Source organism: Hirundo rustica, chromosome 3 (genome assembly GCF_015227805.2).
Source record: "Hirundo rustica isolate bHirRus1 chromosome 3, bHirRus1.pri.v3, whole genome shotgun sequence".
Lineage (NCBI taxonomy): Eukaryota > Metazoa > Chordata > Aves > Passeriformes > Hirundinidae > Hirundo > Hirundo rustica.
Window position 1 is genome coordinate 67,365,490 of NC_053452.1, and position 15,261 is coordinate 67,380,750.

General features: G+C 37.8%; 1 protein-coding gene across 1 annotated transcript in view; it reads left to right on the forward strand.

The window, feature by feature from the left end:
• The window catches only part of FRK (fyn related Src family tyrosine kinase), a 46,805-nt gene that overhangs the window by 29,794 nt on the left and 1,750 nt on the right, over window positions 1–15,261 (forward strand). The window contains exons 5-7 of the mRNA XM_040058613.2: window positions 6,736–6,894; window positions 11,851–12,032; window positions 14,031–14,196. Of these exons, the coding sequence (XP_039914547.1) occupies window positions 6,736–6,894; window positions 11,851–12,032; window positions 14,031–14,196 (507 nt within the window). The remainder of the gene's footprint in view (window positions 1–6,735; window positions 6,895–11,850; window positions 12,033–14,030; window positions 14,197–15,261) is intronic.

The following is a 15,261-nucleotide window of genomic DNA, read 5'->3' on the forward strand; positions in this document are numbered from 1 at the left end:
TGGCAAATATAAGGGGCTGAGATGGAAAGCGTTCTGTTAAAAAGTCTTTACCACCTGAGAAATTGTGAAATGGAACAATGCTCTTATTACCAAGCAGTAGCAAATTGATCAAGGGTAATCACACGGTGAATAGAGAAGAGCATAATGCAATCAGAATGTCAAAGATTTATAGGTCTGAAGGCCAGAAAGTATTTCTGTTGCTTTGGGTTTTTCTGTTGAGCATTATTTTGCATTGTACATCTGTTCTAGACCGTATATAGTTGGAATACTTTGCTGTTATAGGCCATTACACGTCATCCCTCTGCTGAGATTAGCATTTGTATTTAATCAAAACACAGCTTGTTCTTGACTGCACATTAATGAGAAGTCCTCTAGTCCTAAGATAAAGGCACAGTAAGCATGTGGTGGACCTACTTTTACATTTGAATTCGCCTGATATCTTCTCTTTAAGCCTTGCTATGTCTTCTTGTAATAAAATAAAAGCCTATTTGAATGTATTAATTTTTCTTTCCGTTCTGGAGGTAAAAATGGAGTAGGTTAAATCAGTTTTCAGTTGTCCTTAGAAAGGCTAAATGCAGTTTCTTGTTATATAGTATCTTTCTCTTATCTCTAACATTTTTTTTCTGCACTTAAACTAATCTCTAGCTATTGCTATTAAAAGGCTTAAAACCAATGATGCCAATGGCATCTTGGCCTGTATCAGAAATAGTGTGACCAGGGGGACCAGGGCAGTGATTTTCCCTCTGTGCTCAGCGCTGGTGAGGCCACACCTCAAGTGTTGTGTCCAGTTCTGGGCCTCTCAGTAGAAAAAGAACACTGAGGTCCTAGAGTGTGTCCAGAGAATGGCAATGGAGCTGGTGAAGGGTCTGAAGGGTAGATCCTGTGAGAAGTAACTGAGGGAATTGGGGTTGTTTCGTCTGGAAAAGGGGAGGCTCAGGGAAGATCTTTCCACTCTCTACAACTGCCAGAGAGGAGGTTGTAGTGAGGTGAGGATTGGTGTTTTTCTCCCAGGTAACAAGCAACAGGAAGAAGAGGAAACAGCCTCAATTGTGTCAGGGGAGGCTTAGATTGGATATTGTGAAAATATTTTTCATGCAAAAGGTTGTCAAGCTGGAACAGGCTGCCTGGGGAATTGATGGAATTGTCATGCCTGGAAGGGCTCAGGAGACATGGATGTATGTGGTGCTTGGGGTCAAGGTTTAGTGGGGAACATGGCAGTACTGGGGGAATGGTTGGACTCAGTGATCTTGTAGATCTTTTCCAACCTTAATGAATGTATGATTCTATGACTCTATGACGTTCCAACATACAGGGAAAATTATTCTCCCAGAATTCTGGTGAGATGGCAGTAATGAGTTTTCCCCAAAGTCAGTTCTCCCTTGATGCAAATGTGTGATTCCTGACTTGTGAGTAATTAGGGTATTCAGAAGTCTGTTCCAGTTTGCAGCAAGAGCCATTTTTTCAAATATTTTATACAAACTTAAAATTTCACAATTGTTTCTTTCAGAAACATTGATGTGCAGCATACTAGTAACATTTTTCCTCTCTTTAGGTATCTGGCATCTCAGATATATCAGGATTTTTTCAATAATTAGCAAGAAAAAATAAACACATATCAGATAAAACATATTCTAGATTAAAAATGCACATTACAATGAGAAAGTAACATGCTATTAAAGCACATTTCTTTATATTGATTGTAAGTCTGGACTTCAGGAATCCAAAAATTTTAAAACAGCTTTCTCCCTACTGCCTTCTTCCCTTGCTTAACTTCACTTCTGAACTTTCTACCTCCTCCTCCACGGTGGCACAGCTTCACAGGGAATGAGGGTTGTGGTTAATGCATCACATGGTGTCTCTGATGCTCCTTCTCAGAGGATGCTCACATTCTTCCCCTGCTCCAGCAAGGAGTCCCTACCACAGGAGAGTCCTCCACAATCTTCCCCAGTTTAAGTTCTGCCTCCAGGCTGCAGTTCTCCACCAACTGCTCCAGTAGGGGTCTCTTCCATTGGATGCAGTCCTCCAGGAGCAGACTGCATATATGCTTCTGGGCATAATCCCCATTCATAAACTTCACTAACATCAAGAAAAAGAATTCTCCACAACAAAAAGCAAAACACCATAATCACGAAACCAAAGTTAACAATTTGCACACAATCTACCCCTTGTCCCTCCAGCAGAATTACAACAACTGAAACTCCCTGAGATCATTCCACTTTTTGCTCTCAAATATCATTGTCAATGTCTTGCCCATTACCTCTCCTTATTCCTTTTACAATCTGTTGATCAGTGTGACTATAAATAAAAAGCAGTAGTAATGTGATGCTTTTGTTCAGATTATTCTCTTATTTGTTCACTGGTTCACTTGTCTCTGCTTTGGAGACAACTGTGACATTTTATCAGCCACAACCATAGCTATGAATGTGTGAATGAAAAATCAAAACAAAAGAGCATCTTTGCCTTAAGGAACATCTCTGACTTTTGAGCGGTTGACCCGCAGTTTTCAAAGAGGTGCAGGGATCAGTAGATAGGAAAACAGTCTAGAAACCAGCAGTTGCTATTTCTGGTTTTGGCTTTGCATAGCACTTGATTCACATCCCAGTGCAGGTCCCTGAACATGTCATTTCACGTTTCTGTTTTTATTTCCTCACTGAGACACTGAGGTTTTTTTCTATTTAAGTAGAAATCATTGCAGCAGGGATTTGCACTTTGTCCTATGTTGAGTGTGATGGATTTTCTAGAACCTATTGTCTGGGCTAGCTTGCTTCTCCAGCTGTCAGCATGTGAAGCAGACATCTATCATCACCAGTTAATTGTAACAGATAAAGTTCTTTATGCCTGTTGAAGTTGACGGATACATTTGTCATTAGCACACTGTAAAACATCTCTTGAGCTTCTTTCTGCATGGAAACTGTCCAAACATGATTTTCAGGAGGCTTCCCAAGATAGTCTAGGTTGGTAGTGTCAGTGGAGTTTTTGGTACCATTTTCAGTTCTTTAGTTTGTCATCTCTTTAATACATGTGCAGTGTAAAAAGCTTTGCACTCAAGGAAATATCCCAATTTCCCTGAAAAAAACAGATTTTTAAATTTCATTTAATTTAGTATGTGGCCTTATACTGACTTGTAAGTTTACTTCTGTGTGGTCACAAAGCTGCTTGAGAACATCCAAAAACATGTATTATTCATCTATTAGTGTGAATAGACTATTTTAGTCTCTTGTGTTGCCAAAAACTTCATTTTTAAATGTTATTTCTTTATTTACCCATAAACTTCTTCAGAAGATCATAGTTATATGCTTAATGCAGTCTCCATATAAATTAATTTCCTATAAACTTTACTTAGAGGGCTAGGTTCCTACGAAGTGAAAGGGTACTTTGAAGCAATTTGGGAAGGTTTATTGAAAAGTTGCAAACAAAGGGCCTTGTGATGGTTTTATCAAAAATATTTAAGGGCCATTTACATTTAGGCCAGTGGAATCTGGAAAATAACTTCATCTCTAGCTCATTTCCATGTTATCAGTGTTTATCTTAGAATGTGAAGTTTCTTTAGATCTAGAACAAAATATTTTCAAAGAGAAGTTAATGAGAACATATATCTGTTTTAAGTAGTCCTGAGTTAGAGGCTCTTCCTGGCAAAGCAGCACAACATAGGACATCTCAAAGACAGAGATTCCAATATTTTGTTCTTAAGAATGACTGACATTTAGAAAAATATTTTTCATTCAAAAAACAGATTATCAAGACCATATTTTCTTCAGGTCTTGATAAATCCACTCCTAGACTGGTATCTTACACAAAAGAAGGCTCTACTTGTTTCAATAAAGACTTATGTTAACTAATCATTTTATGACCAAGTGGTTTCTACTTGCAGTAACCTGCTCTTTCGCCGGTGTTTACCACTTACAGGTGAAAATGTATATTTCATTAAAAACACACATATTCAACCAGAAGCTAAACCCCTGGCACTTATTTGAAACTCCATGTGGCATGTGTGTCCTTCCTCAAAGGGATATACTGTAAATTCTTTGCCACTATTGTGACAGGCTTTATCCAACTAATTTGTTACAAGCATGTTTGGTTGCTTTTAGAGGCAGATTTTAATTTGCTTGATATTCAGTTGCTGCAACCTAATCTTAGGCTGAACACTCATAAAGACACTTTTAATTTGTTTTCAGTTGGCATCCAATCTTCTTATTAAGTACAATATAAGATCTACAGGGCTGTGGGGGGTTGGGGAGCTGTCTGCTACTTATACTATTTAAAGCTATCAACTAAGTAAAACTGAAGGTTACATATGCTCTATAAAATATGCAGGAAATACTTATTGATCTTTTTCTGGTTTGTTATCATTATTGTCACTGTTATTTGCTTTTACAGTGTAGAAAAGGGTTTGCAGCTATTCAGCTAATGGAATACTTCCTTCTTGATCAATTTATTTAAAGTTGTCGTATGTGAAAAACGTGTTTTGTTTTTTGTTTTGTTTCAGTTTGTTGGAAGAAGTTTATAGCATGATTAAACTGAGAAATTCCTTGTAGGCAAACTTTGATGGTGGGAGCAAATCAGACTGTCAAATTCTATGGTGTGAAGAAATCCTGTATAATGATCCATAGAGGGTCCATGATTTGAAAGACCCTAAGTGAGCAAGTAGCTTATCCTTTTTAGAATCAGCTTGTCAAATTTTGGCACTGATGCTAAATCATTAGTCAGGCTGATGCATTTGCTTTTGGAGGTAGAATGCTTCACACCATGCAGCTTCTCTGTAGATTTTAGGTTGATTTTTATGACAATGCATGTAACTTGAAACAAGTAAGCAAATGGGGCAAAATTTTAAATTGATATCAAAGTGAGTTCAAATCCTATGCAGACAACCCTAGACTTTTTAAAAAATCTAGTATTGGTGGAAAGTTCAAGTAAATCGGTAAAGATTGTGCTGTCCTAAACAAGAAAAGGACATTGAATAAGCATTGCAGATATTTTGGGTTTTCTCTCTGTCATAATCTCTGCTTTATCCAGACCATGTGTGATCATTTAGTCTTCATGCAGGGCCTCACTTTCCTCTGACAGTGACTAAAGAAAATGAATATAGCTTGTACCTGCTGAGGAGATGTAGTATTGGCTGCTTGCCATTTATTGGTGGCATGGAAATCCATAAACTTTGACTATTCCTTCTAATGACATCCTATAAAGTCTTGTCAAACTGGGCAATATGGGGTTGCCAAGGGAAGTATGAGGAAACAGAAGTGAGGAGTACCTGTTCCTTGTAGTGTAATCTTTGCTCTCCCAAGCAGCAATGTCAAATGGCTCTTTTTTCATAAAGTCTATGTCCGGGACATTTCTGAATCATTCCTCCTGTATTGATGCACGGATATGAAATCACACATCATTACTATGTTTTGGGAAATAGGCTGGGGTAATTTTCAGGAGGTGGCATTCAAGGTAGGTGTTGGGTGAACTGGACGATTTTCTAAGCCTTTCTGTAGAACAGATTTTTCTGTTGGAATTTTATTGCTGAGCTATTTAACACCCTCCAAGAATTTTACCTAATTTAAACATCCATTTTTGGAACAGAGTAAAACTCCCAAATGAACCTTATATGTTACCTAATATTAAAAAACTCATATAGACTCTTCCTCTTGCAGTCTTGGCTTCTCAAATTACTTAGTCTGCTTACTGAGTAAGATGAGTTTGTTTGACATAAAGCAGAATAACTTGGATAACTAGATATTTTCTTCCCCAATCTTAACTGTAATATTTTCTTAATTAAAGTGTTTTGATTTGGGAGGAAGAAGACATTTGAGTAGTTGAATAATTTCACATTTGTTTGTACAAACATTTTGAAGGAGATATTATTCACCAACTTCCTCAAACATTCGACAATATCTGATCAGTACTGGATCATTCATCTAGAAAGCTTTGCTTCTTTATTTGTGCATTTATTAATCCCCTATTCAGGACATATGATCTTTAATCCTACATTTGCCATGACTTTAGCTTCCTGTGCCATTTCTTATTGCTTTTTTGACATAGTTTTTGCATTGGTTCACTATGTATATGAATAGAACTAGAGATGTTATGATCTTATATAGCACTTAAAAAGTTGGCATTATTTTCTGTTAAGACACTTTGGTATTTAAGGGATTGTAGAATTAATGTTACATCTGTGCATTCATTGGTATTTTTGATAAGGTTGCTATTGCATGATCATTATAAATAGCTCTTTGTTTTTGTATATATAAAATGCACACATCTCCTCTGCATATGCTAAACCAATTTCAGTGCTTTCAGGCTTTGATTGGTGAAGCTGAAAATATAGTGCGACAAATTTTTATTGCAGCACTAGTTTTCTCTCAGAAATTTTATGTTCATTACCTTAACACTCTCACCTCAGTTTCTGGTCTTTTTGTTAACCAGTTGTTTGTTTAAAGTGTATCCCTTAACACTGTAGCCTCACTTTTTTTCCTGTTTGGAGGAGGCCTGGGGGTGGTTGATTTTAGTCTTTATATTTCTGGTGGCTGGGACACATATGTTCTCTGTCCCTACGCAATTGGCATGTTTCACTCATTAATTGTTTGTTTCAGCTGCACTGTCTGTTTTCTGTGGGAACTGTGAAGATTTGAGATGCTAATGTACTTTCAAAGACAGAAAACAATATCTGTTACTCCCTTAAGACTGCCAGGCTGGTAGAAAGCCCTTTAATAACCTCAGTTTATGTTTTGTTATATGCTGTTGTTTCAGGTTCAATGGATCCAAAAGACTTTCTCAGGGAAGCACAAATAATGAAGAACTTGAGACATCCAAAGCTTATACAGCTTTATGCTGTCTGCACTTTGGAAGACCCAATTTATATTATTACTGAGCTGATGAGACATGGAAGTCTTCTAGAATACCTTAAAAGTAAGCAAATTACTCTAAACTCATTTTAAGGGTTTAGAAAATACTCTAACATAAAAGATAGAAGTACAACACCTTTTTTTAATGTAAAAGCTGCATTATTTGTCATGTGTTGGGGTGAGAAAAGTGGAAAGAAATGTTTATGAATGTTTGACGTGCCAAAATATTTGAGAAGTAGGAAAAAATCACATTCACTCTCTGATTCTTGCCTTATAATGGCCCATACTTTTTCATCCAGTTCTATGAGTAGATGGGAACATACACAAAGGAATAAAAACATAAGTATCCAGAAGGATAGGTCATCATATTTGACATGAAATAGAGGCACTTCCACAAAATGTACTTAACAGCTTTGAAAACTATCACTAGTCAGGGATAGCTTTTCACTAGAAATTTGTCCCTTGCCTATCTCACCAGGGCTTTTATCTCAGCAGCACTTCAAAGTGCTCTTTTGAAGGCAAATAATAATTAAAAATAAAATTGTACAGCTTGGAACAGACTAGCATAATGATTGCACTTCTAAGTTCACTCCTGTTATTGGGAAATGCTTGATTCTAGTGTTGTTACCCATTTTCAGTTTAGCAGATGTCTGTGAGATGCTAAATGTCTTTAAAGCTGTAATGATTTCTTGAAGACAAAATGTTTGCCACGGTTGTCATGCTGAATTTCTACTCTGTTTCCAGCCCATAAAGTAAAGCCCTGTGTAATAATACCACAGACAGCATTTACCATGACACATGCCTTCCCCCATCTTCTCTGCGGAACCATTTTTAAATGAGGGTCTGTCCATGCACAATTACAGCTAAAGAAATCTCTGACACAGAGACAGCCCTACCAGGAACAGCCCAGAGTGGGTCTGCCATGACCTTGGGCCAGATCATTCACAGTTTTGCAGGTATTTGCTGGCCAGAGGTAGCAAGGCACAAATTTCTGTTAAATTCTCATCTTTGGTGCCTTTGTGTGCAGATTGCAGCTTATCTGATTGAAAGAGCCTGGCACATCAGGAAATGATTGCTGTGCATGGAAACATTTATTGTACTGGAGAAATAGCTCTGAGAAAGCCAGGATGAATCACAGCTATTGCAGAGGTGAAAATTGGCCTGTTGGTGTGCATAGAGTAAACATGTCCGGAGCACATCAGGGCTGCAGCCTGTGTGTGGATCAGTTGCCAGCATATGCACAGCACCCTACTCCTTGCCTAAGTGCTCACTCCTGTAGCTCCTCATCAGAGGCTGTAGAAGGTCAGCTGGTTTCCAGGATATCCAGAAAAATGTCCGGTTTAAACCCAGCCTAGTGGTATCCCTCCTTGTCCGATGGCCAATGCACAGAGTGGTGCACAGAACTAAGAGGTGGGGGCAGGGACCCAGAGATAGGTATTGTGGTCAAAGTCACTGCTGTCAGTGAGACTAATAAGGAAAGAGATTTGAAGCTTGTATAGAGCTCTGTGACTGGAAATTAAATATCAGCTGGAGTGTACAGCTCCTGAAAAGTTTACTTGAGACTCAGCCTCTGCAGGAAACAGGAAAATATTTCCAGAAGGCTTCTGTCTCTCTGTGCACTATGAGTAAAAATAGGGCAAACTAGAGCAGAGCAAAGTCCAGAGATATTCTTTGCTCCTATTCCCCTCCTAGAACTGCATGGTATGCTTTTCCAGCTTTTAAAGTCCCTAATATTTTATTCACAATTACTATCACATTTCCCCATAATGACAGCTACTTAATAATGATGGACATGTGAATTCCCTGTGCACACTGTAAATGTACTTTGGGAGAGTCCTTGATGAGCACTGCTGTGCAGAGTTATTGAGCTGCCACCAGTATGAGAAAAATGCACCTGAAAACTTCCCTTTGTTATTGGAAGTGAATGAAATTTTCATAAATGTATGAGTGCTTTTATCAATTCTGATGGACCTGGGGCTTGTTCTGGCAGTTATGCAGTCTTGAAGTTCAGTGAATTATTGTGGAGGCAATGCCCTCACTGGAGAAAGTGCTGCTTATTTATTTTTCTCTTTTTTTTATTGTGAGATATTTGTCAATGAGAATATTTTCCTGTCTTTTCTATATGAATGATTGTGATGGATTGCTTAGAACAGGGCGGAGACCTCAAGACTTCTTTAATATTTTCTCTAATACATTTTTCATATGATGTTGAGGGTTTTGTCAAAAAATATTAGTAAAAAAGGACATGGAGGTGCTACATTTTCTTTATCAGTTAAAGAATAATCCATGGGAAAATTTTAGAAATTCAGCAGTAGTGCCTGATTTTGAGTGTGGAAGTTATATAAGCATATCTATATCTACATATCTATCTATCTATCTATCTATCTATCTATCTATCAATCTATCTATCAATCAACTTAGAGCAGCCTTTTAGTGCCCAAAGGGAGCCTACAAGAGAGACAGAGAGGGACTTTTTACACAGCTAGCTAGTGACATGATGAGGAGAAATGGCTTTAAACTGAAAGATGGTAGGTTTACATTAGGTAATTAGAAATTATTCACTATGAGGATGGTGAGGTCCTGGGATACCTTGCCCAGAGAAGTCGTGCTTGAACTTGTGTGCTCTTTCTGGCCCAGCCTGGAGTTTTGGAATGTAGTCAGAAATCTTTATGATACAGGCATACATGATTTACACTTCAGATTCTAAAGAGAGCTGTGATTTCATCCTCTTGGTGCACAAGTTGTAGCTCCTGGTCAGCTGAGGCCCCACATTAAAACTTTCCTTTCTTTAGCTCCAAAACATTTGCAGTGCAGAACCAGCTTACAGAGAGAGGTCATCTGAGAAATACTGCAGCAGCCAGGGCAACACTGGCCTCTTCTCCTCCCTCAGCCCACAGGCTAAAGGCAGTAGGTCAGCCCAGTCTGGTATTCTAAACAGGCCCTAATGAAAGAAATGGTCTTTCAGCTGCCACTCAAGAGTTAGAGGTGGATCTCATCCTTGTCCTTTACCATGGTGCACCTGAGTGTCCTGCAGGGAATAAAACAGAGTAGGTTTAGCAGTTTTATCTCCTATTCTATACCGAGGCAGCGCATTAAACACAAAGCTGATGAGTCGCCCCTTTTTCCTGTGGCATTGCCTTGATCTGCCTCTCGGAGCAAGCTTAAGCCAGGCTGTCCTGGAGCATCAGCAGGCTAGTGACAAACTTGTGCTCAACAGGCATCCTTGTTTGTTGGTATCCTTGTCTGATCTCACCAGCAGGTAGTTCACAGCACATGTAGATGAAGTTGTGTGAAAGGGAATATTTGAAACTGACTGACATAGGCTTACTTCCAAAACCCAAGTGCTAATTCAAGGTGCTTGAAAACATTTAGTTATTTTCCGATTAAATACAATATGAGCGTCATTCATGGATTTATATCTTTGTCTAGCAAGATGAATAATAAATATTGATGCCTGTCAGTTATCAGAACTGAAATTCTTAAGTGTTGTATTATTCTGTGGAATGAGTGGATTTTCACACAGCCCGATTTTTTGTCCCTCTTTTAAAAGTCCAGGCAGTATGAAATACATGTGTAGGAGAGACAAAGACATTCTGAGTCAACAATAGAAGTAAATAATCTTAGTGCTGGTTTATCGTGACAATGAGTTTAGCCTCAAAAAGGATGTAGAGTAAGACACATACAGGATTTTTTTTTTTTTTCCCTAATTATGTCAGAGCATCCAAATGAGCAGGAAATTCAAGGTGTGGAGATTGCAGAATAGATAGATGATAGAACAGATCATCTGTTAGAACAATGGCATTTCACACTCTTCATAAGGTGGGATCACAAGTTTACATTAAATAAAATGCCAGAACTGGAGGAGGCTATTTAAAACAACGCTAAGGCACACTATCACTGCAAATCAACTAAAAATAAATTAGAGAAAACTGCCAGCTACAAAATTTTATTTCTCAAACACAGAGGCAGTAAGTAAAAGTCACCAACCGGATGACAAAGAACTGCCAATAAGCCTAGCAGCAAGGATTCAGCTTTTTGATATTAAGGTTCTGAAACAGAAAGTTGAAATGGTTTTGAGTGTTAGAGGCTACAGAGGCAGAAAGCCATGCCTCAGTGCTGCAGCATTTGGGATTGGGTGACAATGGTCCTTGAATGTAACACTGGTTTGGTTTACCATTGATTACCTCCTGGTTTAAATTCTTTGTATTGAGAATGTTGGTTAGCTGTCCCCAAAAAGCCTCAAGGGCTCTGAATTTGTACTCTAATGTGTTTTAGAATTTGAATTTCTACTCTAATGTGTTTTAAACCCCAATGAATTTTTTTTTTTTTTTTTTTTTTTTTTTTTTTTTTTATCTGTCTTAAAATTTTTGGCTGCATTTTTTCATGGCCTAAGACTTTCCTTCATTTGTGGAGGCAAGTTGCTCAGCTCAAAGTTCTTCTACTGCATTGTTTGAACAATGATCTTTGATGGTCAAATCTCAATTTCTGGAATTTTCTTATCTTAGTGTCATGGGAATGACATGCACATTGCTTCAAAAAGTTCTACTGGAGAAGCAGGCAGCTTGAAAGCATCTCAAGGAGTCCTACTGTTGAGTAGCAACAATAGAGATAACAGTGTGAGGCAGTCAAGTGGACTGGAAAGTGAAAATGAGTTATACTTGACAGCAGATGGTATTTTTCCTAGTCAGAATCATCAGAGAATGCAGAACAAGGATAATTTTGTGCTTTTCCATCTTTAGTCAGCTCTGGCTACAGCCACTGGCTACTGACATTAACTCTTACTCACAGTTTGGAATGGTTTTGTGAACCTGTCAGAAAGGTGCATACTATGTTACTACCAGTAGATAAAAGATTTTCTCTTTGGGCTATGTCAGCAGTGGTCATTTGGCTGGGTTGTTATTTTATTGTGTTGCATGGTTTGGTTTATTTGTGTTGGCTTTTTGAACCAGTCAGATTTTCAGTAATTCATGTCTGAAATGGGCATCTTGTTCTCTTGTTGTTGTCATCTTTTTTTAAACAGAAGATGGAGGCTCTCAAATCTCCCTGACAAATCAAGTAGACATGGCTGCTCAGGTGGCTTCTGGGATGGCATACCTTGAATCGCAGAACTATATCCATCGGGATCTGGCAGCCAGGAATGTTCTTGTTGGTGAACACAATGTTTACAAAGTGGCAGACTTTGGACTTGCAAGAGTTTTTAAGGTATGTTATGAGAGGGTTAATTGTCCCTGCTTTTAACTCTGGAGAACCAGGTGGAAGAGGACAACTAAAGAATGAAATGTAGCCTTGCATTGATTGATTCAGACAAAGGCAAGCCCAGGGAGAAAAGGACTTATAACATGTTCACTTGTATCTTCAACCTGCATTATCCCACGCAAGGTTAGAAGTTGTCCTGCGCCTTTGTATCAGTCTGAAGAATCCTTGGGTCTGCTTCCCACCCAGCCACCCAGGAAGTATCCTGGCAAGCAATACCCTTTGCTGGACAAGTTTTATCCACAGTGTCTGCAACATGGAGAAGAATGATGGAAAGATTATACACTTGGTTCTGTAAGGGAAGGCATATAAAAATGTATTGACACATATTCTCTCCTTGTTCACTTCCCTGCTGACACCATGATGCTTGTGATCACAGGCAGTAATCATAAAATGACCTTATTCCTCTCCAAAGCTAACAGCAAAGTTCATAAAGTGAGCTCTCAGAGCGTTGAATCTGATGCAGTTGTGATTTCTAAGCCATTGCACATTTTGTGTTTTTTTTTTTTTTTTTTTTTTTTTTTTTTTTTTTTTTTTTCCTCTAGTCCTTGAAGGCAGAGAATGCCAAGTATCACTGCCCAGAGTCTCCCTATGAAAGAGCTGTGGTTTAGAAATGAGATTTCCTACCTCTGAAAATGATTTAATCAGTATTGGAAAGATTTATTTTGCCATATTTTATGGATTTCAATATGAAATTCATAATTTCTGAGTCTGTGTTTGGGTCTTGTTACTTATTTGTGTTCTTGCATTGAGAAGGAAAAACAGAGAAAAAAGTCTTCTGCTTCTCATATTGTTTTTCCATTCAAGCAGCAGAAATTGAAGTTCATAACAGAATTGGATTTATTACATGCTGAAGTATAGAATAATGGCTAAACAAAGACATCGAGGGACTTTGAAAATTCTTTTAATTTAATTTTGATTCTTCTAAATATGCATAAGTTCATATTACAAGTTCATCACATAAAAAAAAAAAATCTTTTTAAATGAACAATGCTCATAAATGGATATTTCTCTTCTGTCCTCACTAGAGAGGGTAATAATTTACAGCTGTTGTCATTTCTTGTTAAAAATGAACTTTACTTAAATACTCAGTCACAGAGTTATTTGGGGAGACTTTCTTAGGAATATTTTGTCTCCTAAGCCAAAACACTAACATGGTCACTTACAAGGGTGAGAAATAAAATCTGTATTTTTTTAGTGTAATAAAATATTTTCTTGTTTCTAAAGATGAGTGTTATGGTCAAGATGTCAACTGTATAAGTATAGAGATACATATCAATAACAACCAGTATTTTCCAAACTATTGAGCATTGCAGCTGGGAAACATACATTCTGTATTTAAGCAATCAAAGCCAAAATCTGGTATTTGTATGCCTGGACTTGCATGTGAAAAACTTGACCAAGGCTTAGGTGTGACTTGTATACACTAAATTACATGTAGGAATTACAGAGAGAAGAAATGTTCACAAAATTTAGATGTCTGTGGGATAAAACTTTAAGGATGGGATTCTGCAAATTTTCAACTAACAGATTTTTTGTCTTTCACCTGCACTTTACATTAATTAGCTCACTGGAAACTAATATATTGATTTGAATCAGTCAGAGTTTATTCTTTCTTCCCCAAAAACCTGCTTAAGTGACTGTTATCAAAGTCAATGGCTCTTCAGCAGCACAATAAATCACAGAAGAAAGGTTCCAAAATTCATTTGCTCCAATGCTGTGTGCTTGCTTGAAATGATAAATAGTTTAGAAAAGCCTCTGATGAAGCCTCCATATTTTTGAGCTGCAAAGCTGAATCCAATGATAGACTTCAGAAAATGAGTGCTTACATGAGAAACAGGAGTTTGGTTAAAAGATGATAAGATTAAGCACACAATGATCTTAGATGCTTAAATGCTTTGCTGAAGCAGATGTGAAACCAGGCCTGCTTTGTTTTATCCATGATAGGTAGAAAATGAAAACGTATATGAACCTAGGACAGAAACAAAACTCCCAGTGAAATGGACAGCCCCAGAGGCAATCCGCTACAACAGATTCAGCATTAAATCAGATGTCTGGTCATTTGGGATACTTCTGTTTGAAATAATCACCTATGGGGAGATGCCTTATCATGGTAAGTACTTTTACCTAAAGAATAATGTCTATTTTTCTTGATTTCAGAATGACACAAAAAAAGAGTTTTGAATACCTGTACTACAGGCATGTTAAAGGGTTAAAACTTTAAAGAGAGAAAGAAAGTTGTTCAGATAAGGTCCATTTAGTGGGTCAGACCTTCTGGTTTCACCAGACACCCTGGCAGATTTACAAAGGCTGTGGTTAGCTCACATCCAGGCTTCCTCTTGCTGGAGACAGCCTGCACTGCTCAGGCACCTAAGCCAGCTGGCTATTTTCCTCCATCGTCAGATCAAATATGCCACTTCTTGGAATGTGAAAAAAGGGAAGAAATAAAGGAAGAGGTTTTTTATTCCCCAACCGGTCCTTTTTTTTTTTTTTTTTTTTTTTTTTTTTTTTTTTTAATATAGCTTATGGAAGAATAGATTATATATGAAGTGTTTCACAAGCACTTCAGGAAGAAGGTGTCTGAAAAATAAATCAGGGTGTTTTTATCCCCCTCCCTCTTATTTGATTGTTGCAGTGAAAAGTCTTCATAACGCAAAGGATCACAAGAATGAAATAATTAAAAAATAAAATGTTGCTAACCCGAAAAGTAGGTATAGTAGTCTTAGAGCAGCTACTATTTCTAGTACTGTGAGAAATGCTCAAGGAACTGTGGCTCCAATAACACAAGATATCAGTGAGATGATTGACTGTGACTCATTTTGTGCTGGTGAGCAGAACACAAGGGAAGGACTAAAGCAAAAAAAAGTTATGTTGTGTCTGTACAGGCCTTAAGGGTGGTGTGTTTGCCATAAACTACATTTCACAGGGTCCCAAACTGATATTTTCTGTAAAAGGAAAATTGATTTTGCTTTTTGATTCCCACACTCACCTCCTGTGAAATTGTTCTGAAGAAATAAAATCAAAGCAAAATATCCTGAAGTCTTATATAAACTATAGGCGTGTGCATATAGAAACACACACACACACACAAATGGTAGGGCCTGATGGGACAGGTGGTGACGAGAGATCTCTAGAGTCAAGGCTGGTCTTAGAGCATGTGGTTTATTGCATAGGTCAT